Source organism: Pectinophora gossypiella, chromosome 16, assembly GCF_024362695.1.
Source record: "Pectinophora gossypiella chromosome 16, ilPecGoss1.1, whole genome shotgun sequence".
NCBI lineage: Eukaryota > Metazoa > Arthropoda > Insecta > Lepidoptera > Gelechiidae > Pectinophora > Pectinophora gossypiella.
In genome coordinates this window covers 8,610,955-8,627,035 of record NC_065419.1, presented here as the reverse complement: position 1 = coordinate 8,627,035, position 16,081 = coordinate 8,610,955, and the positions used below count along the sequence as shown (strand labels likewise).

Genomic DNA, 16,081 nt, shown 5'->3' with positions numbered 1-16,081 from the left:
ACAATAATAAAATATCGAGTTTCATTGAACTTAAAATAGCTTTATAAATACTAAAACAAGGGAAATTATTGCATATTATTGCTATTTCACGCGGTTTTCTATCATTATTTCTGGAATGGGTCCAAAAATTTTACAACGACGATTCGCTTTCCCTATTTTCATCGTTGAAAATTTAAAAACCATCGCTCACTACTGTGACAACAGCTAGAATACAAATAGAAATACTTTTATAGTCGGTTACAAGGTTTTTGTGTTCTATAGATTTGTCATGAGTATAATATCAATATTATTATGATGTTACATGAATAATAAATGGACTCTCTGGATAGTGAATGTCCTCATTAATCTAAGAAGTATTATTTCGCTGACCAAATAGATGTTAATAAACAAAAATAACTATAACAGTAAATTATTTTAAATCTTACACTCGCGATAAATTAAAATTTCATTACAGATAATTCACTCATAAAACCTACCTTCACAACGGTGAGTGACATAATATGAAAGATTTAAATAGTTGTTGCCAGCAGGATATTATGAATTTTAAATAGAGAAATGTTATTGCCATCATCTGTTTCTATAGTTTAAAGTAAATAAAAGATTAATGATGTTTTACGCGCATAAATATCCGATGAATGCGTCAGATGGAATACATAATATGCACGAAGGTAATTAAAAAAAAATGTACATATTATAACTTTTCAATAATAGAATTGTAGTTGCAATTATTTATCCTTTTACCTATTATACGATCTTTATTTATAGTGAGATAGATAATGACACTGTCTTTTCTTAAATTATTGTCTGATCCTATCGACATCGTTTGTGTAGAAGGTATGTTAAGTACAGGAGAGATTGCGTTTGATTATCATTGATTTACACAGACTTGCCATTGCAAACAATAATTATATATTCAGTGCCAATGCCGTCCTCGTGCCACGAATCTGAATAGGTACTAAACAAACATTGCATTTACAGCGAGTAAACTTTATAGCACATTCTCCAAGAAAATTGTAGTTTCCGTGCCAAAATCAAGTTATATTTCCACTCCATTGACACCGATGATTCAAAGACCGCAGCAATGGGAACTATCCAAATATTGCTGTTGGCTATGATATCCAATTATTTTAGTTTTCTGAATGCACTCGCAATAAATTGCTCATCTGTCGGTTACGGATCGGCAAATAAATCTAAATAAACTTCACACATTTCTAAAGTAATATTAAATTAATATTACTTACAACTGGATAGGAATTAAAAGATGTCTATGAGAAGGAGATTAGTTCTGACGTATAGTTATGTTGCGTCAAAATTGTGATCGCAGTGAGTAATCGCATCAAATTGGTGGACGTCTTGGCTCCGTCGCGGGCCGCATGCCACCTACGTATAGATGAGCCGCGCAATATCCTCACCATAACTGACAGACAAATCCGTTAACCCCTGCCGTAATGTAAACGCAATCGCTTTTATTTTTGCAATACATTGCAGTCGCGAACACATTTTTGTAATTTGTTTTGTTTTCTTATGTACGCAATTATATGCCTGTTTTGCCTTGGGTGATTAACACTTCCTAATATTCTTAGCACACGTAAGTGCCTGTCAGTCTACTCCATAATAACAAGTTTATGGGAATACATTATGTGGAAAAAATAGAAAATAACACACAACAACAACAACCGAAATAATTCAATCTATAACATGGCAATGTCTAAAAGAAACTTGTGTAAATAACAAATATAGTTACAGAAATGAGTTACTTAATTCCATAATTATATTTCGATTACACTCTAGGGGTCTATGTCATTAGGACAGCATGGTAGCGCGACTTTACTCTACAAGCTTAATTAAAACTTTGCAGTGTTGGGTCGTTGCAATGAAATATTCGATTTATAAGAAATTATAAGTGAATCTACATACTTGCTCCATTAAACATACCAGCTACATCTAGCTAAATCTAAGCCCAAACATACACCTAATTACTCTTCCCAAATACCGCTGCCGCTAGCGAATTATAGTGATTCATGAATGAGATTAAAATAGTTATCTAATATCACGTGGATCATTTTGTGTACGGATGCACGCCCGCCCATTTATCACACATTATTATCCTAACATACATATGTACATAACATACATAACACACATAACATACATAACAGAGCATTTTTTTTTTTGATGTGACTTATTGTAGTTTTGCCACAGATGGCATTAACTACTTAGCCGGACAGAGTAGTAGTGCCACCAACCAACAGTTAACAAGAAAAAAGATAAGTTAAGTTGGTTTTTCAGTTTAGGCATCAGCGGATTACATACAAGTCAATACGACCTTACCGACCGCTTCACCGCTGGCCGCGTCGGTACGGGGTACCGTGTGTGAGAATCGCCTCAAAAAGTTTCATTATTCAGTTGAATGTGAATAAATATACTTTTTTAGGCGATTCTAAAAATATAGAGATCAAATACCGGTAAAACATAGCCTTGAGGATAGCAGTTACTAGACTGCACCTCTAAATAAATAAAAACAACCACAATCCATCTGATAAAGATATTCAAGTCGATAGCAGATTGCAGTGCATTGAAAAAAAAAATTAGTTGAATAAAAATAGACACGTTAATTACAGACCACAAAACGAATGACAGGTCCAATAAATAGAAACGTTATATTGAAAATGTGTTATTATTTTTAACAAGTAATGTGTACAGAGAGCGAAAAAAATATATGACCCAGTTCCAAGTTTTCCACAATAATTCACAACAAAACGACCGTCACGCAGTACGCAGACGTTTCTGTCAGTGGTTCACGCGGGAACACAAAAATTATAGTCGATCACCGGCATTCTATATCTGCGCGGGCGCCGGCGTATAACCCGTTTCACGCGCCAGTAGTCGCCAATCGATGACGGCAGACACCCAATCCTGGAAGAAAAGCCACGTGGCGGTGAAAAGGAAATTATATAAAAAGAACTTACTGTTTATACAGTTTTGTGAATGATTAAAGTTAGGTTTTCTCCAAAAGGACAATAAACAAAAAGGTTCCACAAAGGTTTTAAATTCACTGACATATATTATGAACGATGTCCTTTGAAAATGTAGAATTTATCATTTAGAAAAATCAATAAATTCATTAGTGAACGTGATTTTTGCTAGACATCTATCAATATTTAGGTAGGCACAACATATTATAGTTACATTTCTGTAAATTTTCCTTGGTTTTACAAATACAATGCACATGGTGGAATTCTCCACTTATATTAACATACAATCAATTAGTCTGTATTTTCATGATTTTACAATAAATGAAGGCCTCTGCATTTGGTTTCGGTAAAAGCACGCCAGCAAATTATGGATCACATTTAATAATAAAATCCAGAATATAATACTAAGTGTTATGCACCACTGCAAACTATGTCTTTCATCCCAATAAGTAGTGACGTGGCCACGCGTAATATTTTCACTGAATTGTTGCGTACGGTTCAAAGGAATTTCCTGCTCTTAATCAAGAAACTCCTTAATATGCGCCCGCGTCATTGGAATGCTTTAATCTGATACTGACGTTGAGCATACACAGTTGCGATTCCGATCGGTGATTTTGACCAGCAACCTTTAATCATTCTTTTGAAGAGTCACGATTCATTATGTTTCTTTTCGTGACAAAGTATGACTTACATAGGTAAGTACATATAATTGAATCTTGCGCTTGGATAGAAAAGACGTATGAAATATCCTGAATATATCACAGCTATCTCTTAAATCACTACAGTTACTGTAAGGCAAGGGAGCCGCGTAAGGTGCCCCTATTATGAAGGTATTTCATTTTTATAGAGTTTCTAAACATCCTCGCTCTATCTACAGTTGTATAAAAATAAACATGACATAACCAATCTAAACGTACCAATCGACACATGGTTTGCTTAAAATGTTGAACATGCTTACAGTCCGTTAGAAAAGTTTATTTATTTTGATTCCTTTCGCGGAGTGCCAGTTCTTATAGCCACCACTGAAATCTATAAATACTACACTCCACGTGTGATGGAAGAAGACAGTAGATTTTTACTTATTTTTGTATTCCTTTACTTCCGCGGAGAGTGTCGAGATCTATATATAGGGGTGGCGAAGTGAGGTATGTTTCAGTGTAACAACACTCGCACTCGGATTCGGTTCTTGTTACTACTGCCAACCCTACACTAGCAACATGGTGAGGATCAAGTTTAAGCATAACTTAGTGATGTGATAAGTGACTTCAAGTGTTTTGTATTATGTGAAAACAGTTTATTGGACATTGAAAACGGATAGTGCTTGAAAGTTAAAACAGGCTGATTTTAAAAGTTTAAGGAGATAATACTAATTTTACTAACTTGTGACGTTGTTATTTTTTTAATATATTTTACTGAATTATCTAAAATTCACTATATCAATCTTTATTTAATTCTCTATCACCTCCTTTTTTCTAATAATTTAAATTCAGCCTATCTTGCTATCAAACCATCCTTTTACTATATAATAAAACTGACTCTCAACGCCTCTGCACTTAAAGACTGCAGCAATTATGTTTATCGATATTATCTTCCTGTATTTAATGTCTCTATCTACGGCTTCTTCTATCTAACAATTTCCATTGTTTAGGACACTGACGATGATCAGAAGATGGCGATGCTCCGCAAAGCCTTCCAGATGTTTGATACCACCAAGTCTGGATACATCGATGTCCTGAAGATCTCCACCATCCTCAACACCATGGGTCAGTTGTTCGACGACTCTGAACTCCAGGCTCTCATCAGTGAAAATGACCCCGAAGGTAAGATTCTTCAAAGTTTTTTTTTTGTGTGTTACTAAAGTAAAATTTCAAAAATAAACTTTTTAGTATTGGAGCAATAAATTCTTAAAAACAAAATGACTCAAAAATCCAATTTAAATTTCATCTATATAAATATACCATTAGATATTATGTATAAAAATAATACCATTAGAACAACAATGAAAAATCCAACGTGAATGAGAAATATATTCACAACTTGAGGGCTTATAATTATAATTATAATCATCGTCGAACTAATAGTTTCCTAGATATAAAAAACCGATGTAAAACCTCTAAGTTAGTACGTTCCATATTATCCTTGTAAGTGTAGTCTTCTATTACACACGCTATTATTTCAAATGTAAATTTTAAGCATAATAAACTTTTATTGTCGACAATTGTTCACAAAACTCGTAAACCAGTTGACATTTGAAATATTTCAACACCGCGGTTTGGCACGAGAATACCAATGAACGTGTGTATTCTAATGAGATTGCCATTAATCATTAAAAGACAAAAATGTGCCGTCTGGAAATATCTCAAGATATTATTACAGAAAAGGCGTCAGATATTCTTGTCGTATTTTTGAAATCATACTTTTCTACAAATATTCTTTGGTAGGATTGAAACTAATAGGATTTTTCGAGATTCGCGGTAACGCGGTAATTAGGTGCCACCAAGAGATGCCAAGTGCTAGTTACTACACGAGGAGCAAGATACTACAAACGTTATGTACTTCAGAGACGCCTTAGAAATTTTGAAACTCTTTTTGATAATTGCGCGCGATTATGAATGCGATTTCTTAAACGTCTCGGAATACTATATCAAGGTCAGATATAAACACATGTCGAAGTTAACCAAAACCAATTATAGGTACTCTCCACATATAATCTAAATAACCATTAATTCAAATATTCAACGTGTCTTAAACTTCCTGTGTGTTTTAGTTTCTTTTGGATGTTATAATTTTTTAAATCAATGTAACTCTAAAATTCAGATCAATCATCAGGATTGAATAAAGTAACACGGTCAGACAATTAATTCGATTTCAATTAATAAAGAAACCCAATACGCCACGCGCATGACATATCGTATACTTCAGACTATTTTTCTCAGGTGACGCTATTTCCGTCCCTTGGAATTCTTGCTCCTTCAAACCGTCTCGCCTTGCGCCGGTTTTTGGAACTGTTGACAGACAAACGCTATTTTTCTAACGCACACTTCATAGCGTTCACGTGTGAATTGCGTAACATTCAAAGATCTTAGCGCATTCATCCTGACTATTCGCAGATGTGATCTTAGTAGTGGATTTAGTCAGTATTTGAGTGTTGATTTACGATTTGTTTATTGAAGGCAAACGATATACGCAAATGGTAGGGTCTTATAGTGGGTTTCATTGATAGCTCTTAGCAAAAGTATACCGCTGGTAATTTTACTCTAGAAACATAAAAAATCGAAAAAAAATGGAATTGGATTCTATATATAACAAAAACAAGAATCATCTATTAGTAGTTCCCAGTTTCAAAGTCACTCGTTTATTCGAATGCTCAAGGTCTAATAATGTAGTTATAAATGTAACGTTTGTATGTTTTTAGGTTCTGGCAAGATCAACTTCGACGGGTTCTGCAACATCGCCTCTCACTTCTTAGAGGAGGAAGATGCTGAGGCCATGCAACAGGAACTGAAGGAAGCTTTCAGGTTAGTTGACGTTCCACAAAACTGTTTTATGCAAAATGGAACTATAGCCTAACTATACCTAACTGAAACTATGAAAAATTGTAATTGTAAACAAATGTACACTGAATACAAACAATATATGCTCGATATAACAAAAGTTACGTTAACACAGGGTGTGTGACGTCGTAATAGAAACTTTGAGGGATGATTCAGAGATGATTTTGAGTTCATATCAAGTAGAATTTTTCATCGCAAAAGTATAAAACGGAAAATAATTTAAAAAATAAACTAAAACTTTCATGAATTTTCCGACAAGAATATCCACTTGATATCACCTCAGAATCATGGTCTGAATCATGCCCCTCAGTATTTGTAACAATGTCACTAACACCCTGTATAATTATAAAATCTAGATAAAAGCTCTGCCAACATTAACGTGGTCAATTTATGTTAAAGTCGTAACGCCGACAGTTCTTTTAAAATTCAAACTCCATTGTTTTACTATTGTGTCTGGAAACCTCCGACTAATAAAAAAATGACTAGCACACAGAGCAGAAGTTTGAATTCACAGCGATCACTATCACTACCTCATAAAAGGAGCAACAGCAGTAGCAATAGTAATAATAATACAAAGCAATGCTTATGTCCCTTTCGTCGTCTCTTGTATTCAAATCAAAGTTGTTGTTATATGCGGGATGTTGCGACAAGAAGTAAATAAAAGCAAACTAAAGTTAATATAAAAGATAATCTATACATAAACTGATATGTATTCTCCCCATCTCCAGGTTATATGACCGTGAAGGCAACGGCTACATCACCACCTCCACCCTCAAGGAGATCCTGGCTGCCCTTGATGACAAACTGAGCAACGCTGACCTGGACGGCATCATCGCTGAGATTGATACTGACGGCTCTGGAACCGTCGATTTCGATGGTAAGTAAATATAAATTCTTCAATACAATACAAAATTATTTACTGCAGAACCACACCAGAAAATAACAGTAAACAAGTAAGACAGAAGACGTACAATAGGCGGCATTTTTGATAAATAGCAATCCAATTGGTAATTCTTCATAAATGTAAATTTACATTCATGTTTTGAAATCTTTTTAGTAGTTTACTTACGTTCATTGTACACTGATTAGTGTGTGAGACTTTTTCACAATCACCATAAACATCAATTTGAATGATCTTAGAATTTACTTATTTATATTATACTTAGTATATTTGCAACATTACAGATAACCATTGCGTTAAAAATATTTTACACATATAATAATAAAAAAGAATAACAGTATGTGTAATTTAACTAAACCAAAACCGTTATTTGAGTTAAATATGTCACAGCTTTTTGTATTTTAGTTTGGAAATTATTATGTTATAGATATACGAAGTCATGAAAATTGAAAATTGGTTCGTTTAAAATTTCCAATTTCTTAAGTTACACATTGAAAATACTTATCGTAAAAATGTTGTAATAAGCACATTCTTTAATTTACGTTTTACTAAGCAATTTATTTTTTATTCCTTTCAGAATTCATGGAGATGATGACCGGCGACTAAGCAACTTGTCGTTACTTCCATAGTATTAAAATTATTGTTATTATTAGATTTTTATTATTGTATACTTTAAGAAGTTCAAGACTTCGATAATAGTACAAAACCAATATATGCGGTATTAGCATGGTTGTATTTAGCAAAATTTTAATTGAACTGTGTTTTAATCTATCTTATAGATAGGCACTTGTGTACTTTTGTTATATTTAGTCTACAGCGGTAGGCCAGGTTCGTTCTAAGGGATTATGTCCAGGATAATTCACACGTAACGAACGCATTGTTAACAATTTTATGCTAATATTTATAACGCATCAACTCCATTTGGACTACCTATGTTGTATTGATTTACAAGGCATACTTTTCACAATATAATAAAAAGTTGTTATAAGATTCCGTCGTTTGTTATTGGACCCTTCATCACTGATTTAAGAACCACGCTCTTGTCGGTATGGCATTCCTGTCCACTACATGCTACTTTTTAGGGAAAAATAGAACAGTGGTTTCCCTCTAGCCTTCTGCCCAAAATTCAAACCCTACTTCGACTAAAATATATAAAATTCACTGGCCCATGTCTCGTGCACTTAAAGTTTATAGTAAGTGCGTTGCAAACAGAAAAAAAGGTTTTCTATTTTTATCATAAAGCTTACTACTAAACTTATTTATTTACTGTTTCCTTAGTATTTTGTGACATGTGCTAAAATAAATACTTACCTACGAGACAGTAAATATCTCTAAACATCTATCAATAACTTTAGATTACGTAAGCATAGTAAAAACAAGATAAACTATGATAACGACAATAATAAACTATTTATATCAGGCTCGAAAAGCCCATACAAATTAAATAATAAATAAATACATTTTTTTTGACGTGATTTATTGTAGATTTGCTACAGATGGCATTAACTACTTGGCCGGACAAATGGGGAGCGCTGAACGATCTCACCCGGTAGTAAATGAATAAATACCTTAACCTAAGTATTCGTATGAAAAATAACCAACTTAAAAAAACACCTTAATTATGTTGATACTACTTTATTTTTTTTTGCTTCATTAACTTTTCATTGAACTATGATTTTATATTGGTCGAACTACCATCATTTGTAATGAAGATTGTATGAACACAGAGTTTATTAGTCTTGACATTGACTGTGGCCACAAACACAAGTCCTCTTACACAGGAAAATCAACCCGCTGCTGTAAATAGCACTTTGCACATGCATTTAGCTACAATAAATCACTGGATGATTTACACATCCTGTTTTTCAGTTACGTAATGAAATCACGCCCCTCCTTCCCCTCACGTGTAGTAGTTACTCAGTAATAGCTTGAAAGTGACGAGCTATTTACCTCGACTAAAATTAGCTACATCTAAAGCAGCACAATTGGAAAATTGACCAATTGCATTTCGTTTCCTAAGAACAGTATGAAATACATTCGTGCGCAAAAAACTATTGACATTGTAAATTTAGGCTACCTACACACTACTTCTGTCGTGTGGGTTGTGACGTGGATTACCAATCCCATCAACCCTGGTGTCAAGGTTACTATTGAGCCGCTGATAAGGCTCATATAACGACTAATAACTTGTCAATAGATTATAATCATAACTTTATCAATAGATCATCTACGGATGAACCATAAAATAACACCAAAATACATAAAGTATTCATATTATGACATATCATAAAGGGACTCAGAAATTGTTTAGTAGATATATGCAAACGGCGCCTGACAACAGCTGATGATCTAAGCGAAACTTGTGACATTGAATGTACACGGAAAATTATTCCTACTAAATTGACCCCAGGATTTCAATTGGATGAGAGAAACGTACCAATCTAAAGCGCATATAAGCGGTGATTACAACCCATACAGTTAGTACCGTCATGGCATCGGTGCAAACAGTTCAGAGGATACTGTTAAATATGCTACTCTGGTTCCTCTTCATGGGAGCAGCTCTATCTGCCCCTGCAGATAATAAGGACGAAAATAATGGCCTAGGTAAGGACAGTGTTACAATTATTCCCACTCGCCTTCATGAAAGGTTAATTCTGTTACAGCAGTTAAAGAAAATATCTACTAGCCCTCATTATTCAAAAGCTGAGGTTAAGCTGTTTGAATTTTTACTCGTGCATGAATGCAGTTCATATCTTTGTGTAATTTTATTTTGTGTCGTAAGGATTAAGGATTTTTACTACTTCACGGTCAAACGGGAAGCAGTGATGGCTCTCACTTTACAAATAATTTGTTTAAGTATTGTGGCTCAGAGATGCATTGCCCAATCGCTCATATCAGCTTATAAACTTTTCTTCGATTCTGCTCCGCACCACCCAAATCCCTTGGTAGTTGGTACGGAAAAATATCGGCACTCGAAGGGCGTAATATACGATACTGTCGACCTGATTGCTGTAGCCATAAAGGTAGCCAAGCAATTCATGGCAGCAATCACTTCAGAGATCTCGGCTCCGCCCCGGTGTAGTCTACGATTTCCCTTATTCAGTGCTTAAAGCGCTACAATAAGCTGATGAAGTAATTACCCAGGCTTGTTGTCTTAAAGGAGATCAAAAGTCAAAGTGCCGGCCAAAAAATATTTTTGCTATAATCCGTTAGATCTTATCTATCTGAGCATTTATTACTATGGCACCAAAGCTGTAGGGTCAATATCTTCGGTTTTATTCGAATTAAAAAAACTGTATTTTTCATACATTTTTGGTCAAAATGTAAAGTGCCGGCCAAGTAACAATAATGGTATATATCCTTAGAACTTATCCGTCTGAGCATTTATTACTATGGCACCAAAGCTGTAAGGTCAATATTTTCGGTTTTATTCGAATTAAAAAAAAAACATGAATTTTCATACATTTTTGGTGAAAATGTGAAGTGCCGGCCAAGAAACAATATTGGTATACTCCGTTATAACTTATCCGTTTGACCATTTATTATTAGGGCACCAAACGTCTATGACCATTATTTTGACTTTTGTTGGACTTTACGTTATAGTTTCTGTGTGAAAAGTGCTGGTCAGCAAAAAACACATGTCAAAGCTATCGAGAAGATACCCGTAAACATTATTCACTATGACAAAAACGTGTATGACCATTAGTTTGGCTTTTGTTGGATTTTAATTGGATTTTTTTTTTGTAAAAAAATAAAACATAACAGGCGCGTTATTTAAATGGAATTAAACGTCTATGACCACTATTTTGAACTTAATTCGATTTTTCAAAAATCTGGTGTTTTCATAGATACCTACACTTTGGCGAAAAAACTTTTATCTGGTGATAATGGAACTATCTTGCTAAAGGCGTAATATAGTCGTCTTTTTGACACATTTTTATAAATTAAAAATAGGTTTGCGTTTACGCTTTAGAAGCTACTTTTTTGTTAAGAAAATTGTGTATACAAGGAAAATACAGTGGGGTAATAGAGGTACTACGTTATTGGCCGAGTAGCACCAGGACATTGTGATCGGCATACATGCAAATTACAACTGCCCGACTCCTGTCTTCCCTAACAGCTACTTCAGACGTCATACCAAAATACGAGTTTCGTCACTAGATGGCAAGCTTATCTTTGGAGTGTAGTAACCATCTACGGTCATAATAATTCAACCTAAACTTAGGCCGTAACGTTGAGTGGAATGCAAAAACTACAGCCAACGATGACGTTGGCTGTAGTTTTCCCAATGACTAGTTATTAGTCAGATAAATACTTTGTGTTTTTGTTTTGTGTGTTGTTAGGTGAACTTCTATATTAATACTATCTGATCTTAGATTCATATCTAAGATCAGATAGTATAATACTATCTGTAATGGTCAGATAGTATAATACTATCTGATCTTAGATTCATATCTAAGATCATGCGCCAGATTATTAAATGTTCAAAGTTGTATTGTCTTTTGTAATCCGCCGTATCGCAGTTTTTGCCCAAAGTACTTTATTTTTAAACAAAATAAATAAGAAAACAAGATTTTTAAAATAAAATAAAAGCCAAACTAATGATCATACACGTTTGGTGCTATAGAAAAAAATGATAATAGGCATCTACTCGATACTCTCTATATAGTATTTTTGCTGGTCGGCACTTTTCACATTTGAACTAAAACGTAAATTCCAATAAAAGTCAAAATAATGGTCATAGATGTTTTGTGTCATATTAAGAAATATTGAGAAGCAACTATTAGACAGATTCGACGTATTCTTTTCGATTGCCGGCATTTTAACATATTAACCAAAACGGAAAGTCCAATAAACGTCAAAATAATGGTCATAGAAGTTTGGCGCCATACTAATAAATGTTGTAACGGTCCTTTATAATACGCCTGTATCACTTTTTTTCCAAACGGACATAATATTATTTTTTACAAATTGTATGAAAAATCGAGATTTTTAAAATCCAATTAAAGCCAAACTAATGGTCATACACGTTTGGTGTCATAGAAAAAAATGTTCAGAGCAATCTACTTAATAACATTGACACGAGGGTTACTAAAGTTGGACATCCATCTTGCAAACCACTCAATAGAAGAAGAGATACAATTAATAATAATACACGATATTAAACTATAATTATTTGATGTGAATTGAAGACAGGGACATAACGTGTTTGTTCCGTTTTTACATTTTTTGAGTTTATATTCTGAACTTTAAACATAATATTGCCTAATAAGATATTTGTATGTATAACCTGTTTTGTATACTTAAATAAAGAAATAATCATATTTAATTTACAGAACATATTGTTAATATTCGGTCAGACCATACCGAACCCGAAACAACTAACAACAGACTAATGGTGAGTACAATCAATAATAGATATTTTTTTGTTTCAATTAGATGGTTCAGTATAGGTCTTTGTGTCTCAAGATACAGGTCCCCTAGTTTGAGAGACAGGGTTACCTTCTGCTTTTAAATAGCCACCATCAAAATTATATACATCAGGAATGCAATAAATATCTTACCTTATAAACTGTCAATGTAATTGCCAATAAAATGTAAATTGTTGTGTGTGGAAATAAAAAATATATTATTATAGGTAAATTGATGTTTGATTTTCAGAAATATTTTATAGCTTCCTAATAATTACTGAACGTATACGAATGTAACGCCACCTATTGTACTCTTTTTATTTCTCTTTTGTTTGTATTTTTTATTTTCTATTTGTGCAATAAAGCATTTGTTATATTATGTTATCTGTACATTTTAAAAATAGGTATCCAATAAATTATTACACAACGTTTTTCAGCTGGCAGCCAATATCAAATTAACTAATCACCTCCAGAAAGGACACATATCGAATAATTTAACTTTCAACATCTATGATGACAACATGAAGGATGCGACTATAGCAATTTTTAACATAATAAGAAATATCGATCCAGAATTGATACCCAGGTTCAGGGATTTTGCTTCAATCGCAGGCATAAACAAACAAATGTATGACTACGCTGAACGAATGAGTTCTTTAGTTAAAATGGATCCGATACTATTTAGGTTCAAAGCCAACCAACCCCCATTTCAGTTAAGACCGCATTTCTACGTAAACGCTGAAACTATTACAAAAGCATTAAAACTTAGAATTCGTTATGAATTGCCAAGAAAACCTTTGGGAGAGACATGGCCTTCTACTCCAGTAATAGAAACTTTAAACAGCAACTATTCTCATTGGAATGATCCTCCTGAGGGTTGTGTAGATAAACTCGACTACTTCAGAGAAGACATTGGTTTGAACGCCTACTATTTCGGCATACATCTGCTACATCCACACTGGATGTCTAACGAAGAACTAAGCCAATTGAATCCCACACATGGTGAAGACTATTATTACAGACACCAACAACTTATAGCTCGATACAACTTGGAAAAAGAAGGCCTGAGACAAGAAGAAAAGGAGTGTAACTTTTATGATTCATATTCTTATTTGACTTATGATAATGGGGTTCCTTTCCCAGTCAGGTCAGATATTCAAGGAGAATGGAGCGAGGAAAGGGCTAGACTAAAAATGTCTGACATCCTTTTGACGGAATACATATCTCGTGGGACTGTTGTTATGGTAAGTAAAAATCTACATTCTTCATCATATCAACATGTTGCAGTTATACGTAACCATGATGTATTTATACCTATTAATTTATGTTTTATTTACCCAGAAAAACGGTACCATTATAAACTTAACCGAAGAGAATCATATAAACGTGTTATCCAATGTGATACGAGCCCACTACGATGGCAACAGTACAGCAAAGATTATGAGATCTCTTTATGGTTACGGCAGAAATGGTTATCCTTTGGACCAGTAAGTATTTTGACCATTTTTCGTCTTTATTTTTATGTAGGTATATTCTGTCGACCGTAATTATGACCAAACTCGCAAGCTGCGGAGCGAAAGTGATAGTCTGCGATTGGGAAGGACGACTAAAAGACGCCCAATATTACGTATATTTTATTCAGGGCTTCATTCTTATTCAGGTTTAAGAGACTTCACAGTTTTTCCGATTGTGTTTCAATATTTAAATGTGTTAAAATAGCATGTTTTTCTTTTTCTAGTACGCAGGTATTTAGGATAACATTATTTCTATTATTATCCAATACCTCGTATATCAAATAATTACTTTCACGTTATATTTTACCGTCTTCAATTATGCTTAAAAACGGATCTTTCCTTACTTACTAATTATATATTATATTTTTTTAGGTATAACCCTGCTCCGTCGCTGTTTCATCAACCTGAAACCTGTTTAAGAGATCCAGGATACTGGTTTATAATTCAGTACTTGCTGAATTACATTAAGGAATATCAGAAATCTATTGAGCCATTCGACGTATCAAAGTATGAAAATAGTGACATCGTTATAGAAGATGCAGAGTTCAGTCCCCTTACTACACTCTTTGAAAATTATGAATTCTCAATTGATGAAGCGATAGGAGATACTCCAGATCGGATAGTATCTTTTGCAGTCAGAAAAAGACGCCTTAATTACTCTCCTTTTGTATTTAACTTCAATGTTATAACGAATATTGAACAAGAAGTTGTCGTACGATTATTCTTAGGCCCACCATGCCAAGGCGAAGAATGTTGGGAACAATATCGTAAATATTTTCAACTTGATGCGTTTAAATTCAAACTTGAGTTAGGTGAAAACATTATAAGTTGGGTGCCAGAAAATTCAAGTAGATACACCACAGATGCGATGTTCAACAAAGGAGATATGTCACAATCTGATAAAAACGCAGAGTATAATATGTATAAGTTCCCTCGAAACCTATTGCTTCCTAAAGGCGTACAACAAGGACTGAATTTGACATTATTTGTAATGATTACGCCCGCGCCGTTTGAATCACAGAAGATTGATTACGTTAAGAACAAAAATACTTACTACAGTCTTACCAACCTTGAAATTGACGACAGACCCCTAGGTTTCCCCTTTCATATGCCATCTAAAAATTACAAGAGTGCTGTAAGCAACTACAGATTTTATAACGTGACTGTCTCACATAAAAAGCGACCAGCAGATGATTATTATTTTTCACCACATTTATACTAATTTTTTACTAATAAGTACTAATAACAATGTTTTTGATGTTGTTATTTTATAAAGTAAACGTTGTGTTTTATAAATAACTGGTGTCTTTTCTTTAATTTAATAAGTTGACAGCACACGTCAAACAGTTTGCCTACCAACGAGGTACCTGTTTGATTCGGCCGGGTTAGTTATTCATTCACTCATTCATTGTAAAATTAACAGCCAGCAATTATCGTCCTTATCATTTTCAGCGGATAAAAGAGTGATAGGTATACTAACTTAAAATAAGATGGTGTCTTCAGGAATTAACACTATATAGGATATCTCCGTGCTTCGGAAGGCACGTTAAGTTGTTGGTCCCGGTTACTACTTACTGCCGTAAGTACGTAGTCGTTACATGAGTCACGTCAGGGGCCTTTGGCGGCTCAATAATAACCCTGGCACCAGGGTTGATGAGGTTGGTCATCCACCTCACAACCCACACGATAGAAGAAGAACACCATGTCACTATTATTTTATTTTCTG

At 34.0% G+C, this 16,081-nt stretch overlaps 2 protein-coding genes across 2 annotated transcripts; both read left to right on the top strand.

The window, feature by feature from the left end:
• The first annotated feature begins 4,047 nt into the window (after positions 1–4,047).
• LOC126374097 (troponin C) lies at positions 4,048–8,420 on the top strand. The gene is made up of 5 exons (XM_050020573.1): positions 4,048–4,195; positions 4,624–4,795; positions 6,391–6,493; positions 7,258–7,406; positions 8,008–8,420. The coding sequence occupies exons 1-5, from the start codon at positions 4,193–4,195 to the stop codon at positions 8,034–8,036; spliced, it is 456 nt and encodes a 151-aa protein (XP_049876530.1). The 5' UTR covers positions 4,048–4,192; the 3' UTR covers positions 8,037–8,420.
• A 1,481-nt stretch (positions 8,421–9,901) lies between these two features.
• On the top strand, positions 9,902–15,654 carry LOC126374081 (arylphorin subunit alpha-like). Its single transcript, XM_050020553.1, has 5 exons — positions 9,902–10,034; positions 12,767–12,828; positions 13,279–14,085; positions 14,183–14,328; positions 14,728–15,654. Exons 1-5 carry the CDS (start codon positions 9,920–9,922, stop codon positions 15,575–15,577), a joined length of 1,980 nt encoding a protein of 659 aa, XP_049876510.1. The 5' UTR covers positions 9,902–9,919; the 3' UTR covers positions 15,578–15,654.
• Positions 15,655–16,081: the final 427 nt, after the last annotated feature.